The 19,044-nt window shown below is 40.7% G+C and overlaps 1 protein-coding gene across 2 annotated transcripts in view; it reads right to left on the reverse strand.

Annotated features, from left to right (window-relative positions):
• Positions 1-16,972: 16,972 nt before the first annotated feature.
• Positions 16,973-19,044, reverse strand: part of pax5 (paired box 5) — a 204,866-nt gene continuing 202,794 nt past the window's right edge. For both annotated transcript variants that reach the window (XM_048594913.1, XM_048594914.1), the window contains exon 10: positions 16,973-17,049. In XM_048594913.1, coding sequence (XP_048450870.1) covers positions 16,973-17,049 — 77 coding nt within the window. The remainder of the gene's footprint in view (positions 17,050-19,044) is intronic.

The raw sequence follows: 19,044 nt of genomic DNA on the forward strand, positions 1-19,044 counted from the left end.
GAATCTTCAATCTTGGGCTGTTGTTCCAGTTCCCTTTATTTTGAATATTTCTGCTGTAGTTATTTTCAGACTAGTGCAGCTTCCCTGGAGATTACTTGCAAAGTATATGAGCCTCACAAGCTCTTAGGCCCCTCTATTGAGTGTGAAACCAGCCAATAGGATAGATTGCAATTGACTACACACAGAAATCATGGCAATGAGGAAGGAGCATGAAGTTTGTTTTGTCTCCCTCCAATGGAACCAGCACAGACAAGGCACAAATTGTAATTGCTACACCTAATTAATGGCATCAATGAATTTTTAGCCCATAGTTTTGACTCCCTGTGTATAACCCCATGGGAAAGAGACAATGTAATATATGAAATAACCTGATTATTGTATATGTCAAGCGACTCATTTTAGTGCAGAGCTGCAATAGAAGGAATGTCTAACATGTTTATGTGATCTGCTGAATTTGTTTATTTCTAGGTGACATCATACCAATTGTAGTAAATAATTTGGAGCTATGGTAATAAGCTTCCAGAAGGCATAGACAGACTAATAGAATGGGCAGAAACGTGGCAGGTTAAACAAAATGTAGAGAACTGTGAAGAGACAGAAGTTGGATTGAAGAATAAGGAAAGGCAATGGGAAGTAAATGATACAACGCTGCTGGGTATGGAAGGTTTGAGTTATAAGGAAAGGCTGGATAGGCTGGGACTTTCTTCACTAGTGCATAGGAGGTTGAGAGGTGACCTGATAGATGTTTATAAAATAATGAGAGATTATAGATAGAGTTGATGGTCGTTGATTTTTCCCTAAGATGGGGAATTTCAAGACTAGGGAGCACATTTTTAAAGTGAGAGGAGAGAGATTTTAAAAAGACTTAAGAGGCAATTTTTTTACACAGAGGGTGGTTCGTGTATGGAATGAGCCTCCTGATGAAGTGATGGATGCGGGTACAATTACAACGTTTAGAAGACATTTGGAAGGATATATGAATAGGAAAGGTCTGGAGGGATATGGGCCAGTCGCAGGCAGGTGGGACTAGTTTAGTTTGGGATTATTTTAAGCATGGACTGGTCGGAGCAAAGGTTCTGTTGCCATGCTGTATGACTCTATAATTTTAATTGGGGTGCAGGAACAGGATATTCTTTGGGAGGATTGGTTCTTGTACACAAACCTTTGGAGGTGACAGATCAACTAGATAAAGACTTTAAAAAAAAAGAGATTGTGAGATTTACAGATAGACGCATAGGGTACAGAAGCAAGGGCGTTATACTAAACCTTTCTAAATCTCTCATTTGGCCTCAGGTGGAGTATCGTAACCATTGCTGGACACCACATGTTAGGAAGAATACCAAGGCCTTGGAGACAGGATGGATCATGAAAGACTCCAGATGGATGGTGAGACTAGAGAAATTGGCATTATTCGCCTTAGAACAGCAACAGACGAAGAAAAATGTAATCGGAGAGTTCAAATGTGTGAGTTGTTTTGGTGTGAAGAAAAGGAGTAATTGTTTTCAATGGTGGGATGGATAATAACCAAAGAGCAGATTTCTGACATGATTGGCAGAAGCAGAGATAAGGAGAATGGTTTCTTACACAATCAGGTGTTACAATCTGAAATATACTGCCTGATTGCACAGTATAAGGTTTGACAGGTTCAATTGGTTAGATGACCAGTGTGTGGTAGAAACAAATACTGAAGGTGAAGGTTTAATCTCTCCACTGGCTGAGGTAATTCTTGGGACCTGCCTCCCTGCCATATCCCACAATAACATCACGGCATAAACCGTGAATGCTGACCTTGAGCAACATGGGTGCTATATAGAGGAAGAAAGGATGGTAGAAGCAGGCATAACTAGCAATTCTCAGAAAGCAAATTACATAATGTTGAATGGGAATGGTTGTGAAAGGGTTAAGGCTGAAGACAGCATTAAACTCCACCCAGTCTGCTGATGTCATAAATACGTGGGTGGGGAAAGGTTGGACAGCTCTGGGTCTCGAGGAAGACAGATTTATTGTTTATGTCTCCTCATTGTGTCAGGAACAATGTCTATTAATAGTGCAATTTGTACCTGATTTCTAAACCTGCTCAGGCACATAAACAGGGTTTCAGTCAGTGTTACCAAAAAGGATCAGATGAAATTCAAACTCTGCACCTTTTAAATAGAGACTTTTGCGGAGTGGAGAAACTGAATGTAACAAATAGAAATATTGATCATGTCTAGGAGATAGCAAGAACTGTAGATGTTGGAAGTCAGATTCGATACAGTGTGGAGCTGGAGGAAAATAACAGGTCAGACAGCATCAGGGGACCAGGAAAGTCGGCATTTCGGGACGGGACTGTTGAAGGTTCCCGACCCAGAACGTCGACTTTCCTGCTCCTCTGATGCTGCCTGACCTGCTGTGTTCCTGCAGCTGTTGATCATATCCCTGTGCTGATCTAAAACAATCCTGATGAAATGCGGCTACGAATCCATCCTTCTTATGTGTAGTCAAGCATAATGAAACATTTTCTGGAGTCTCAGCCTTGATACCTCTAGAGAAGAAGCTAGGTTACTACACATGTAAGGTGTGCTGCTTTAGTTTTCTAGTAGTGGGTGAGCAGTATTCATGTTGACCAGACTGACCTCAGGATTGGTTCGTTTCACCTGCAGCAATTCTCCTCTATGGTGAAGGTATATTTCAATGGGACTTACTCGATATTAACTTGCTAGGCCAAAAGAAAAATTTGCTTCCAAAGGCCTATTTTGTAAATAGAAACTTTTCAATTTTCAATTGGAAACAGTATTGTTTCTATTAATCTGACAATTCAAATATAACAAGTAAAATTTTAAAACAATCTTATCAGACAATAATCGGATTTCAAGGCTATTTTTAAGGTAAGAGGAGAAAGATTTTAAAAAGACATGAGGGGCAAATTTTTTACAGAGTGTGTGGAATGAACTTCCATAGAAAGTGATGGATGCGGGTACAGCTACAATGTTTAAAAGACATTTGGATAAGTACCTGAATAGGGAAGCTTTAGAGGGATATGGGCCAGGAGTAGGCAGGTGGGACTAATTTAGTTTATGATTATGGTTGGCATGGACTGAATGGACCAAAGGGTCTGTATCCGTGTTGTATGACTCTATGACTCTATAACACAAAGTCCAAACATTGGTTTTGATACTAGTCTATTAAGAACATTGCTGAATATCCCATCACACCAAACAATGGGATTTTATGGATTGAGTTACAATGTTGACTAGCTCTGGAAGCACAGCCCTATTTGAGTTCTTGTGAAATCAACCATCCGATATAATTGGAAAAAGAATGAAATAAACATTTCAACCTCAGGCAAGTTCTGTGAGTAAATGCATCCAGCAACATGGCATTGAGCCAAGCAGAACAAAAAGGTCCTGAAGTCAATTTCCCATTTGAAAGAGGGAACAGCCACCAAGCTCTAATGGAAATCCTGCTGGTTCCTTGCAGATTCTGTCCTATGGTTGGTTCTCCCATGTGAATTTGCTGTCCCCACTGTAGTTCACCTATCAATGGAACCCATAATGAAGAGCTCAATCAATAATTGATCTCAGAGTTAGGATTACAGAATGGGCTTCTCTAAAATTCTGATGCAGCTGCCCAGTAATGGAATAAATGCGTTGATGTCTACCACAGATAAATTACTTTGTGTCTAGGATTTAGCACATAATTGTTGAACAGAGTCAGATAAATATTGCGTTCACCAGTTTTTCAATGCTGGACACTCTGACAGGAAGTGATTGAGATGCCCTAGTTTTTGCACATGACGGAAATACCTTGCAGAATGGATATGTCCCTAGATGCATATTTCCATACCTCATATTCCGATAGTCTTCATTTCGCCAGTCGCAACCTTCAACGTGTGAGCTATCTGTGGCCAAGCAGATTAAGGTGGAGACCACATCATTTCAAGTATCCATTTCCATCTACAGGATTGTAGCCTTGGCCCAAGTGGCAGCTCTCTCTGTGTTCCAAGATGTAGCCCCTACACACAGAGAGGACACTGGGCTGTGCTGTTTGCCATATACGTGGTAGAGCCAGTCTGTTTTTATTAAAGGGAAAGTACAGAAAAATGTTTCTGCAATGCAAATTACATCAAAATGTGTACTAGGACAAGCCAAGGGTTCCCAAGAGATGGATGTAGACCTGCAGATATTACTGATGCAGCTGCACAGGGAAAGAGATACTATGTGCCTGCATGGGCTAGGAGGCCTCCAAAGACTATCCTTAGAAGGGATTCAGATAGGATGGAGAGGAAGATCAACCAGAGGAGCTGGAAGCAGTATCAGACAATGTCTAATAGCTTCAAACAGGTAGTCAAGCTCAACTTATGCATCTTTATATAACCATCATACTCAATCATATCAGCAATCTCTCATACTGCTCAATGTACCACACATCTGATCACACACTCAACATTCAGGAAACATGCCTAACATCGAGATACTTCACATCAAATGTTACCTCAAAATGAGCAAAGATTTAATTTAAATATGCACCCAGGGCATGCCCATTCTGCAAACTATTTCTAGAATCCCAGAAATGGTTTGTTTGCTTCACTTTCAATTTCATTTTCGCAAAGTTTTCTGTTTCCACTGTTAATGGTCTGCCAAAATTTGCACAATTCCTTTCTAGTTTGCCAAAAACCTGCTAATAACTACTGCACTCAAAATTACTGCAAGGTCGGGATATCTAAACTATGGGCTTTTCAATCTCAATCTCAATAAAACGATGCCAACAGGAAAAAGGACTGCCAAGCTGCAAAAGGGAAAATTAGGATATTTGGATATTTGAAAGCAGGAAATTCCTCTACACAAAGTGAATGGTCAATTTGTAGACAGGAAATTGGTGGTTCTGAAGAAGGGTCACTGGACCCAAAATGTTAACTCTGATTTCTCTCCACATATGCTGCCAGACCTGCTGAGATTTTCCAGCAATTTCTGTTTTTGTTTCTGATTTCCAGCATCCGCAGTTCTTTTCGGGTTTTTTTTAAGGGTTTCCCATCCTCCCAAGTGGGAGTGGCTGAAGGGATTTCCTTCATTCCAACAAGAAATAGACAAAGAAATGACTAGGAATATATAAAGGAATTCCCAAATGGAAACAGTAGTAGGGGCTTCTCACCATGCCATCTAGGAACAGCCAGGCCTACATTTTTCCCTCTCAGAACAAACAGAATGATTCCCAATTTCACCAGTGGGAATAGCTGAAGGGATTCCTAATTTCTCAATTTTCCCAGCTGCAACATTCAACACAAAAACAATTGCAAAAGCTGGAGGAATCTTCTGTTGAAGGATTTCAGCCAATCAGGAAAACTATACGTTGACCTTCATAGCAAGGGATATTGAGTACAGGAACTAGGCTCAAAAACAGAAATTGCTGGAAAAGTTCAGCCGGTCTGGCAGCATCTGTGGAGAGAAATCGGGTCCAGTGATCCTTCCCCAGGAAGAAGGATGCCTTGCTGCAATTATACACGGCATTGGTGAAGACACACCTGGAATATTGCATGCAGTTTTGGTCTCCTTATCTGAGGAAAATGTTCTTGCTATAGAGGGAGTATAGTGAAGGCTTAATAAATTGATTCATGGGATAGCAGGACTGGCATATGAGAGTTGAGTCGGTTAGGATTGTATTCCCTAGAGTGTAGAAGAATGAGGGGCGATCTTATAGAAACCTATAAAATTCTAACAGGACTAGACAGGTTAAATGCAGGAAAGGTGGTGGGAGAGCTCAGAGCCAGGGGTCATTGTTCAAGGATAAAGGATAAACGTTTTAGGACAGAGACGAGGAGAAATTTCTTCACCCAGAGAGTGGTGAGCCTGTGGAATTCTCTGGTTGAGGCCAAAGCATTATGTTTTCAAGGAGGAGGTAGATATAGGTCTTGTGGCTAAAGAGATCAAGGGGTTTGGTGGTGGAGGGGCGGGGAGTGGTGCTGAAGAATTGAGATCGATGAACAGCCATAATTGGACTGAATGGAAGAGCAGGCTCGAGGGGTAGAATGGCTTATTCCTGCTCCTAGTTTCTATGTTTCTATAGCAAGGTCAATGAGGGTCAGAAGATGGAAAACTGCTGAACTGGATAAACACTCGTTGTGCAAAGGAAGCCACACTTCACACCACCAATGCCAAACGGCAACGACATCAGTTTTCAGCTTTAGCCAAGAGGGGGCTAGTGTGGTGCAGTCGAACCCACCTGCTCTAAGTGGGGAAATGGCAGGTTGGGGGTTGAGGTTTAGGTGAACTTTGTGAAATTCAGCAAAAGAGCTAATCTTAATAATTAAACTTTAAGCAGCGCTGTCTCACATGCCCTACAGAACAAGACCTGAAAATTCAGAGCACTATCAAGCTGGCAGTCAGGGTGTCTGGCTTGTGTGACCTTTGCATGCACCATTGTGTAAATGGACAGATGTGAAAATATGCTTTATAATTATAGATTCATATTCAGGAGTTACGGGTCTATGAACCAGGGACCCAAGGGGAAATTTAGTTTCAGATTAAATTCTAACTTTTATTACTCATGAATCTGGTACGAAGGATCCCCTTTTTTTTAAATGCAGGTGTATATTTTACACTTAAATTTGAATTCCACTTGATGTTGAAAATAAACAAACTGAAATATGGTGAATTAGTCCACCATTGGTCTGCACACTTTGGGGTCCTACCAGAGTTTTTTCCTATCATGCCACACATATTGTGAAACTATATCACAGTCTTAAATCCTCCAAACCTGCCTCCCCAAATGGTTTGACACATGGAAAATGGTTTACAAATCATATTCTGAGAGAAAAACACCGGAATAAGTGGCTGAGTTTGAATAATCAGTGCCAAACCTATATGTTCTCCTTCAACAAGGCTTCAGTGAGGTGTGTCTGGAAAATGGCATTACCATCGCTTTTGAGAGCCTCAAAACTCCATGGTCACATTCCAATTAAGGACAGTGATTGGGTTGTGATAGCAGGAGCCCAATAGGAGGGCTCACAGTATGAGCTGAGCAGCGGTTCCACTGTCAGACACTAAAGCACGAGGCCACCTCAACATGGAGGTCATCTTAGAAGCCTGCTTTTATTTTAAATACAAGGAAAATTCAGAGTAATTAAGCCATCAATATGGAGGGAAAACCTCTCCCCAGGAATGGTTAAAGCTCAGGTTGCGGCCTCTTCAATCTTTTTTTGATTTGATTTGATTTGATTTATTATTGTCACATGTACCTAGGTACAGTGAAAAGTTTTGTTTTGTGTTCAGTACAGGTAGATCATACCATACAAGTGTATTAGGTTAAGAGAACAGAGTGAGGAACACAATGTTATGACTGCAGAGAAGGTACGCAAAGAGTGAGATCAACATTAAATTTAAATTTAAGATTAATTTAAGAGGTCCATTCAGAAGTCTAGTAACAGCAGGGAAGAAGCTGTTCTTGAATCTGTTGGCACCTGTGTTTAAGCTTTTATATCTTCTGGCCAACAGAAGAGGTTGGAAGAGATTATAAGAGGGGTGGGAGGGATTTTTGATTATGTTGGCTGCCTTTCTGAGGCAGCAAGGAGTTTAGATGAAGTCAATGGATGGAAGGTTGACTTGTATGGCAGACTTGGCTGTGTTTACAACTCTTTGCATATGTCTTGTGGCTCATTCGCTGGGTCAGTAAGAAAAGGATCCAGTGGCCCTCTAAGTTGCTGCCAACCTTCAGACTTGGTGACAGGCAGGTCAGGAAAATCCCATCAGCATTTGAAACTTGTGCCTGGGCCTGGGTAAAGCCTTAATTGGCCTAATTGGCTACCCTTCACCATCGGCTGGATAGCTTGTGCAGCCTTTAGCCTGTTTCCAGCAAGGGCACAGTGGCAGGAATATGTTGGAGAGCTGAGACTATGCAGAATTTCCAAGATTTCCCCATACTGTTGTCTGCAAAGCGGGACTGGTATGTTACAACTCATCAAGTTTCAGTGCTGTTATAGGGTGGCACAGTGGTTAGCACAGCTGCCTCATAGTGCCAGGGACCTAGGTTCAATTCCACCCTCAGGTGACTGTCTGTGTAGAGTTTGTACATTCTCCCTGTGGTGCATGGGTTTCCTCTAGGTGCTCTGGTTTCCTCCCACAGTCCAAAGATGTGCAGGCTAGGTGGATTAGCCATGGGAAATTACCCATAATGTTCAGGGATGTGCAGATTAGGGGGGTGGAATGCTCTCAGGGTTGATATGGTTGGGCTGAAGGGCCTGTTTCCACACTGTAGGGATTCTGATTGATGATTTATTACAAAAGTTTCTGGGATACTTTGATAAGCTAGTTGTAATATTGTTTCTACCAGATTGTAAATAACCAATTCATTAGCCCGTTCTCAAGAAAACAATAAACATTTCACATCGTGTTGGATAATCTAGGATCCGTTTCTGGCTGCAAACCGAAGATTTTTTAAAAAGCAGACACAGAGACAGAAATAGAGACAGAGGTGCTTAGCTCATTTTTCTGAAACAGAATCAGGCCCAGAGAAGTCCACTATCAATTTGGATTGTAAGGAGCAGAACACAGTATTACCCATGTGGGAAAGTGTCATGAGCTCAATATTTTCTTAATGTGCAAGAACAAATTGTGCAGATTCAAATATTTATTTCACTATGAACTAAATTAATTTAGCAACCTGGCCTCATCTCACCAAGTGGATATTTGGTTCCCCTCTGGGGAGGTTGTCAAAGCATATATTTGAATGAAAGAGATGAACATGCAGTTCAGGTCACCAGGGGGCCCTGTTGTTTCACCCCTAGGGTATATTATACTGTTAGATATTAGGCAGTAAGGACACCTTCATACAACTACAATCAGATTGTTTGTAGGTATGACCAACACAGCAGTAATCTAGAGATTATCCAAGGTAATGGACACATTTGTGACACACTGCTATACCATATCTAGAAAATGTTTGCTGTAGGCCTGCGTGTGTGAAATTGGAAAAATATCCAATTCTCCAGCACTTTTGGCTCTGCTTCCACCTCTAACAGGCAGTGCATTCCAAACTATCATAACTTGGTATACTAAAAAATCTTCTCATCTTGCTTCTGGATCTAATATCTGTTATCTTTAACCTGGATTCTCTGGCTACTGTTCTGACTTCAATGGAAATTGAAATTCTTAAAACTTCAACAAAACAATTCAATTCTGAACTGCTGTAATAAATCTCCCTCCAACTTAATCTGCATCTATGGAGAACAATCCTGTATTCTCTAGCTTCTGTACATTCAGTAATTTAAGACCCTCAACCCTCTCCTCTCAATTTCTCCAGACTGAAGTGTGGTTCATAGAATTGGAAAAGTTGCGATGTTTCAAATGATAACCCACAATAAGTACATTGAACTTAAAAAAAGTTTACTTATATTCTTATGTATGAACCAATAAAATTATAGTAAATATTTACAAATAATTATTCTTATATTAAGATTACATACATCGACAGGTCACAAACAATCGTCCTTGTGTACACACATACATTGAATCTACACCCATCTTATTGCATGGTACTTTTAGCTAAATCTAATATCAGAAAACTCAGGTTGCATTCAACAGTTTACTTGAAACAGAAAGCACAAATCCCAGTATTGCAATGATGATAAAGAAAAATATCAGATATCTTTGGCAAATTGGCACTGCAGTAATTACATTCAAATGTTATTACACCAGAAAGCAACACACACAGCACAAAATAAAAACACCAAGAATTCATTTCAGTCTGTAAATTACATCCTACAAAAAACAGATAGAAAAACAGAGTTTAAAGAAGCATTTCCTGCTGGAAACAACTTTTCTTTTGTCTTCATCCTTCAAAGGCAATTATTTTCACAAGAAGTACTTAATATTTACTGTACAGAGTTTCTAAGTTGGCCTAGTGACCTTTGGTGAATGCACTGCTTATGCATTTCACAAACCAAGTTTTGCTTGTTTAATTGCAAGCTGGTTTTACCTGTCTTTTGATTGTTGCTCTTTATAAAAGTATTTTAAGTTTGTGTTTGAGTTGCAAACACGCTCACCCTTGCTAGTGTAGCTAGTCCAGTTTGGGAGGGTATGCTGAAGTTAAAGAAGGTAGAAAGACATTTGGAACTTGGACAAAAGAAAAGGCTATCAAGAGTGAAAGATGTGTTCAACATTCTGGAACATTCAAGTGCATCCAGTAAGCCGTGTGGCTTTGTTAACAGACAAGATATCACACTCGAGAGTTCCTGATCTCTGGCTGGTCAATGAGGGCGACTGTCCACAAGGCTGATGCGCAACCACGGAGGAAGGGAGGATTGGGGGAGGGGGGAGGTGGAGGAGTGCGAAGTCAACCTGTGATATTGCCTTGCAGCTCCTAGTAGCACACAGAATGGTAATCTGAAATACCAGTTGCCATTGTCTGAGGCAATTCATATACTCAGCCCTTTTGGATTTAATTTGCGAGAACCAAATGAGGGACAGAGAGAAATCTTTTAAAATCAATGGGAGGAGTGAAAAACACTAATTGGATTTTAATAACTTACCATATTAATGACTAATTATTGAAATGGGTATAAAATGACTAGGACAAGTGAATCAGACAAGATGCCTAGGAGGAGATGAGCAACTTATCTCTGAGGGAGGGAAAAAAAACAATATCTCTCCCCTTATCATTGCTGAGCAAGGATCAAGAGGATGAAAGTGACAAAGGCACACTTATAGTCCCTCAATTTTAGCTGAACTGCTTGAGAAGTTGCAAAGAGTCAACCACACAGGACTGAAGTCTTTCCTACACAGACTCGTGCAATGTGACAGGCTTCCTCATGAACGAGCTAAGTCTTTGCATTTTCACAGCCATTTTCTTTCCCTCCTGGTATCTCTCTATTCCTCAAGCCAATTGCTCAATGGGATTTGTTGTCAATTGTGTGGGCTACTAGTTCAGTTCCCGCCAACCCCATCATCACCATTCCATCAAAAGGTAGAAAAGTACTAAATAAGTAGAAGATGAGACTGTCCAGGCTGTCCCTCTTCTCTCTGATGACACTGATACATAATTTAAAAAAGTACCAAAACCCTACATGCAGGATGAAAAAGGTTGTCAACAATATTGTCAGACTATTTGATGATATGTGCCTCACATTTCACATGAAGGTTGAATCTTGTACTAAAGGAGGAAGTATGAAACCAGCAATACCCACTTTAACCATGCCATCTTCCCAGGAATCTCCCAGAATCCAATTTGACAAAGGGTGTCACTGGACATGCATTGATTTGAGAAAAGTTAATATAATACCTACTTGTTTGATCAAATATTTTTTGGTGGCAACCGGGGGGTTATTGATGTGTGTGTATGTGACAGTGAGAGTGAATATGGATGACAGAATGTTTGAGAGAGAAAGGTGTAAAAGAGTGTAAGAATGAGAGAGATAATGTAAGGGATAATTTGGCCTTTGGCAGTAACATAAGATGATTGATAGTAAATCAGTATCCTGCTCTACACCTCACCCAATTAACTTTTTCACCGTATAAGCTATTGTTGATCATATTACCCTTTACACGATACAGAACAAGATGAAATATTACCCCTGTGTGTTCCCACATAACTAAAACTAACATTTTAGTAAATGCAAGTTCACTTGTGCATCTCTTTTTTCGCCTGTGGCATTATCTGAATATATCTAGGGGAGTAGGGAGACACTTGGTGGAACCAACCTGTGAACTTCACGGCCCGGTGTTCGCTTATCACTTGTGGGCTATGGAACCTTGAGCACACATTAATCAAACATCTTACTCCTTCCTTTGACACATCCCTTTTATGTTCTATTCAATTGTATTGGGCTAAAGAACTATGGAAATATGGGCAGCACGGTGGCTCAGTGGTTCGCACTGCTGCCTCACAGCACCTGGGGACCTGGGTTTGATCTCAGCCTTAGGGGACTGTCCGTGTGGTGTTTGCACATTCTCCCCGTGTCTGCGTGGGTTTCCTCCCAAAGATCAAAGATGTGCAGGTTAGGTGGATTGGCCATGCTAAGTTGCCCATAGTGACTAGGGTAGGGGGTGGGTCTGGGTGGGATGCTCTTTGGAGGGTTGGTGTGAACTCGATGGGCCCAATGGCCTGCTTCCACACTATAGCGATTCTACAATCTAAACGTTTGTCAGCAGGGAAAAGTATACTAGCTGTTGCTGCTCAGGAGCAAGATTGCTTAAGGACACTGACGGTTCATTTTAATTTTGCTTCAGAAGAACTTCTCATAATTTTATAGGAAACAGTGACAATCATTGAAATTCTGCAGAGGCAATTTTACCCAACTCATCCATGTGGAAACTGACGGTACCCCATGAAGCACTGGTCTTACACCTCACCTGAGATTACTGCATTGAAATTAAAGGAGTGTGAGATCTGGTAATGTACAAATCCAGGGTGCAACATTTCAGTCTCCCACTGGCAAGTTAGGTTAAAGTTATTCCATGTGCTACTTGTTTCATCCTTAAGGCTGTGCACTGACTGAAAGTTTGATCAGAAGTTTCCTGTGCAATCAACTGCAGACTACTGAAGCAGATGCCTGTTGGAAATGATCTCGAGGGGTCTTGTGGCACAGTGATAGTGTCCCTACCTCTGAGCCAGGAGGTTCAAGTCTTACCTGCTCCAGAGATGTGTCATAACATCTCTGAACAGGTTGATGACAAAATATTTGTAAGAATTGATCTTCAGCACTGCTTACAAAGTGGATGATAAGATATTTCACTCTTTAAATGACAGGACTGCTATTTATGTGAACAAAGTTATGTTGGCTAACTGCATGTACAGTATCAGTAAATTAATAATTGGCACAAGCTGCCCAGAAGTTCACTGATAACACCTCACATATTTGCTAACTATTTAAATGCTACTTTGAGTTTGTTATGGAAATCTGCCTTATCTTTTACCTCATTCTCACTGGCTGTAGTTTGCCAGTCAGAGCTAGCATGAGAGTGGGGTCAAATGGCCAACGTTTCCACCACAGATAAGGAGGAGCAGTTTCCAAGCCATTATCCAACAACTGAGAGAAAGGAGACATCTGATAACACAATGGCAACACAACCAACATTCAGAAAATGAGTTGGGCCAGTTCTAACCTTGGCAGAGAGTACCACCAGTTAATATTGCTAAAATTGTGAGGCTTATAAGATTGTTCTTATTGGAACTGTTTCTTTAAATTTTCAGTAAAATTAAGGGAGTCAGATTAACCATTCAAAAGTCTGACTGACAATAAGTGTAGGTGGCTTGATAACTAGAGATCACAGGAGGGCTTAGATTGGTTTGAGGGAAGGAAGTGCTGGATTTTCATGCTTGAAGACATGCAGCAGTCTGTGTACCAACAGTAGAGACAAAGTCTCCAGCCCAGTCCCCCCAAAATAGTTTAACATGTAACCTTACATTTTAAGCTGGTCTTTTAGTTGCAAGATGGAGGAGAATTGGGCTCTCAAGGATAGCTAATTAGCATTTCTACCTAGACAGAAGACCCATATGATTCACATTAATACTGGGAAATATGCTAATGATCAGGTTGCAGAAAGTATAATTGAATACCACAGTATTTTGAGACCGCCTGCATATGAGAGAGGGCCAAAATATGGTTCACTACACAGGAATGCAAGTGAAAATTTTTGCTAAGATTAAAGACCATATTTTGTGAGGAGTTAAAACTAGACTGGGAGAGTTGCCCAGCTTTGGTGAGAGAATGAGTCTCAGAGAAGAAACCTCACTGTTCTCAGACTTAAAGAAACAGAAAAGGGAATAAATCCTCAGATGTTAAGAATCACTTTGGATTAATTCTGGGAAAACTGAATGGAGTATAAAGAATACCTTTTGGTGGGTGTTTTCTCTGTTGGACTAAGTAGTAGTTGTAGAGGTATCCCATTCAGTGGTTTAAAGCATAATTACCTAAAATGATAGTGTTCAGTTAATAGTGTCTTTAGCCATTTGTTACAGCGACTTGCTGAAAACATGAAAACTTGACAAGTCATTCTTTCAGCTATTAACTGTATTTTCTGTTCAAAAGTTATCAGTTCCTATAGGGTTTGTGACAATATACACATGCTGAATGTGTTCTCCAGGGCTATTCCAATTAGTTAAGGATATCCAAAAGATATTTTGTAGATTTTTTTCCCCTTAAATGTCCTTCTGTTTTTGTCACTTTTTTTCCTCTCCAGGGGTTCATATCACTGGTGGGATAGGTAGCTGGGATCCGACGGGGATGGGGAGAGGGGTGGTGGTGGCGTTGCTGGTTGGATGTCTAGTCATGAAGCTTCAAACATACCAATTGTATGGAGCCAGTTTGATGGACAAGATGATCCCCATCATTTATTTTCAGTTCTATTTCCTTCTACAGAAGAGTCCAGCTCAGTGAACATTGCGAGCAGTGGGAATATCTTCTATCTTCACCCACAGTTCTTACAACCCAAAACCAGTCCACGTTTAGTGAAGGGCAAGTGTGTTTCTCCCCAAGGGTTTCAACTTGGTCTTTTACTCAGACAGCCCCATTCTCACCTCCACATTGTATATGTTACGCGAAAGAGTAAACTATTTAAGGGCTATTTTTTGAAACAAAACACTTTTTAAAGTAATTTTATCAACCCAGAGAATTTATGCATGAACTAGAATACAGAACGGTGGCAACACAATTACTGACTGCACGAAACCAATGTCCGAGCTTCACAAAGAGAAATAAAGTAAAATGTTAACTCAGGAACAGCAGGCTGCATTTTATGGATCCAGGTCTATGTCTGACATTTATTTGGGAGAATGGGGTTCCTTTCCAGTATTTTACAAAACACACACACACACACACACACACACACACACACAGGTTGCACAGTGCAGAATGTACAGCACAAAAACAGTCAATTCAGACTCACCGACCTGTGCTGATGGCTATATTCCATGCAACCCTCTTTCCACATATGTCATCTACTCCATTACTATACTGTCCTACTGCTTTTGCCCTTAGGCGTTTATCCAAATTCCTTGTAAATACATTTGTGCCATTTGTCTCACCTACTCCACAACATCCACATCTCAATCACTCCACGTAAAGAAGACACACACAGGCTCCCATCAGTCAACCCACACTATGGGATTCTAGTGCTGAGAATTTAACAGTATTTAGATAAAAATGTCAAAATTCCGCATTATCTGAATAAATAAACACTTTAAAAATATTTCCTTAAGTTCCTGAAAATGAAATGCAAATCTCAGAGAGTTAAACATTAAGGCCCCAATTTTAACTGCCCCCATCTGGCAAAGCCTGGCGGTGTGAGCTACTGCCACCAACCCCACACCTTTCCAGCTTTATCCTCTTGTTTAAACAGTAAGACAGCAGGACATCCAAAGGAATGAAGTGGACTTTTAACAAGCTAAAGGCTTGGCTTTCTCCAACCACAGACACCCATATTATTGTAATGTAGTCCTAACCACTCAGCATCAATCTCACAACACCCAATCATTACTCTAACCCCTCAGTACAAATCCCACACCCTCCAGTCGTGACACCAACCTCGAAGCATATCCCAACCCATGGCTCCAAGCTATGAGTATCTTCCACAAGGGGAGGTAATGGCCCAGTAGTATTATTGCTGGAGTATTAATCCAGAGACCTGGTAATGTTCTGGGAACACGGGTTTGAATCCTGCCATGGCAGATGGGTAGAAATTGGAAGTTTCAACTTTGAAAAAAGTCTGGAATTAAGAGTCTAATGTCCATTGTCAATTGTCGGAAAAACTCATCTGGTTCAGACGTCCTTTAGGGAAGGAAATCTGCCATCCTATCCTGATTTGACCTACATGTGACTCTGATCCATAGGAATGTGGGGTGACTTGTAACTGACTTCTGGGGTAATTAGGGACAGGCAGTAAATGCTGGTCTAGCCAGCCCATGAATGAATAAAGAAAAATGATCTCTGTTTGTGGCCCATGACTAATGCTTGGAGATGATTTTGTCTTCCTGCTGCTTATGAGTGTTACTGAGTTACTGTCATCAATAACCTTGCATCCCTGTCACCTCCCTATTAACATCAAACTCTTCAGTGTTGGGTATGAGAGAGAGCACACACAGACACAGAGGTCTCCTTTCAAAATGAAGCTGCTACTGAGCAATTCCCATATCACACCGAGCTTATGGATACTACAGAAGTGTGTGGCCAGTTTACAGCAAACTCAAATGTTCAGAACCTATTCAATTTTCAATGGTTGTCCTGTGTGCCTTCAATCATCAGCACAGGACCAGTTATGATTCAGTGCCTTCTAAACCCAGGGTGCGGAAAGACCTCAATTTAAAATAAAAATCATATTGCAACACTAATGCAACAGTGTTTCAATTTAAACATGGCATTTGATAAGTTAGAATTCACAAACTGGATTGACCCAAATGCAATATCCTCTGAAATTTTTCAGAGGCAATAAATGTTTTAAGAAGTTGTTTTAAAAGCAGATGCTGTTGTAGGACACAAAGGGTTAAGGTTGAGGCTTCTGTGCTATGATGCAGTGTGTAAGTATTCTACAGTTTGTTTCTTCCCCATATCAGTCTTCAAATACTCGCAAGTACAGTGATTCAGTAATCCAAATCATGGGTTTTAAATAAAGGCAGCTCTTCGCTACTTCTCATTTTGGAATCATTCTCAGAAAAAAAAAATGACATGGACTAAAATATTACCCTCATTTTAAAAAAAACACATTTTTCCTAATTCAAAGAGAAACTTGAGCAGTCTTTCATTGTTACTAACTGGATGCACTCCATCGATTGCCTGGTTAACTATCGGTGTGGGTCCAAAGTCAGCAGTTTCCATCATTCTACAACGAACAGAACAAATGTTTGGCAGCAGTCTCTCGAAAGCCAGTTTGATTATCCTGCAGGAAGTTCACATTTGAGCTTCTGAGCTTCACACATTTCCTGTTGCCTCGGACCTGATTGATATGTGTTGTAAGTGCACAATTTCTTCACTACCTGCAGGTCATGCCTCCCCCACACCCCCCACCAGCTAGTGACGATCGTAGGTTGCTGCAGCAGTTGCTGGTGCTGACCCTCGGGTTGCTGTGCTGTAATAATAGGGAGAACCTGAAAGAGAACAACACCAGGGTTACAAAGACTTGCACAGTGAAAAAGGACCATTGTTGACCACATAACAATTTCCACCCGGTCGGGGTGATAAGCTAACTCATCAGACCAGATCATTTGGGAGCAGCTACACTTTGGAATAACTTGGGCTAATTGGCCAGCTGTCCATTCACTTTTAATATTGAAAGACGTTAAGTTGAAACCGGTGGCATTGCTGAAGGACACCAAGAAATAACATTCAGCATAAGAGAAAGCAAAGGCCTGCCAATGTTGGAAATCAGAAACAAAATCAGAAATTGTTGGAAACACACAGCAGGTCTGGCAACATCTGTGGAGAGAAAGCAGAATTAACCTATAGGGTCCAGTGACCCTTCTTCAGAATTGATTGTAGCTAGGAAAAGGTTAGTATATATGAGATACAGAAGGGGTGGGGGAGTGGAAAGGAGTAAAAGATGGGTGGATATGGAGCCAGAGAGAGAGAAAAACAGTTGGGCACACAAAGACTGTGTAAGGTCAGCCGGGGAGAATGAATAGCTGCTGATGGGAACTGTTAATGGCTGATAGTAGGTTGTGTGTGGTAGCAGCCCATGTGAGGACAAAGCCTGGTGTGTGGGGGTTAGGTAAGGACATGGGAGAGGGTGCTCAGGCCTCAAAATTATTGAATTCAGTATTGAGTTCAAAAGGTTGCAAGGTTCCCAAACTAAAAATGAGGTGTTGTTCTTCCAGCTTGCAATCAGATTTGCTGGAGCACTGTAGCAAGCTCGAGAAAGAGATGTTGGCCAGGGAACACGGTGATGTGTTGAAATGGCAGACAAGCAGAAGCTCAGGGTCATTTTTGTGAACAGAACATAGTTGCAACCGATTTGCAGAATGAGTTCAATAATTTCATGAAATAACATTGATCTCTCGTAGCATTATTCGCCAACAACATTCCCAGTGCTGATTCTCCAGATGGAGACATCCCAGTGAGGAAGGTTGCTTGCAGTCAGCGCTGGATGGAAATTCATGGATTCACAACCTTCCACTTAAATGTGGAGAGGTGACAGCTTAGTGGTAATGTGTCTGGCTTGTAGTCAGGTTGGTGTTCTGGGACATGGGGTTGAATTGCACAGTAGCCAACAGTGCAACTTAAACTTAACAAAAATCTAGAATAAAATGCTAGCCTGGTGAAAACCATGCAACCACTGCCAATTGTTGTAAAAAACCATCTGGTTCACTAATGCCTTTTCAGGAAATAAGTCTGCTAAACTTACTCAATCAAGCAACAAATCCTACATCCCATAAAAGAATAAATGAATAAACATAATCTTAGTAAATCTGACCATGCCACAAATCAGACAGCAGCTTTTAAATAGTTGTATATAATCTCCTTGTGCATATTAACTAAAGTCACTATTTAATATATTTAAGGATATCTGAAAAAAATTGAATACTGGAGATACTTAGCAGGTCTGGCAGCATCTGTGGAGAGAGAAACAAAGTTAATATTTTGAGTCTGATATGACTCTTCTTCAGAATGGCAAGTACTATTTGCCTCACTGTTCTTCTGACAGCAAATTCTGTTCTATAAAATATGACTCACTAATATTTGTGGGATCTGGCTGTGTGCAAATTGTTTCTACCTTACAACACTGACTATGCTTTGAAACTCAAGTATTGACTGTAGAATAGATTTGGACATCCTGAGGACATGAAAGGAGTTACCTAAGTCTAAATCCTATTTTCCATTTAAGGAATGTGCCATAAATAGGGATAACTATAAAAAGAGTACAATTTGAAGGGAAGAACTACCCAAAATGACAACATGCAATAATGTTCTTCAATAATTTTAATGAAAACTAAGTTTTAGTGAACCAGTATACTGTACATTAAGTACTGGGAGTGATGGCCTAATGGTATTATCACAAGACTATTAATCCAGAGATCCAGGTAATGTTCTGGGGACCTGGGTTCCAATCCTAATATGGCAGATCATGAAGTTTGAATTCAATAAAA

Source organism: Rhincodon typus, chromosome 3, assembly GCF_021869965.1.
Source record: "Rhincodon typus isolate 14 chromosome 3, sRhiTyp1.1, whole genome shotgun sequence".
In the NCBI taxonomy this organism is placed as follows: Eukaryota; Metazoa; Chordata; class Chondrichthyes; order Orectolobiformes; family Rhincodontidae; genus Rhincodon; species Rhincodon typus.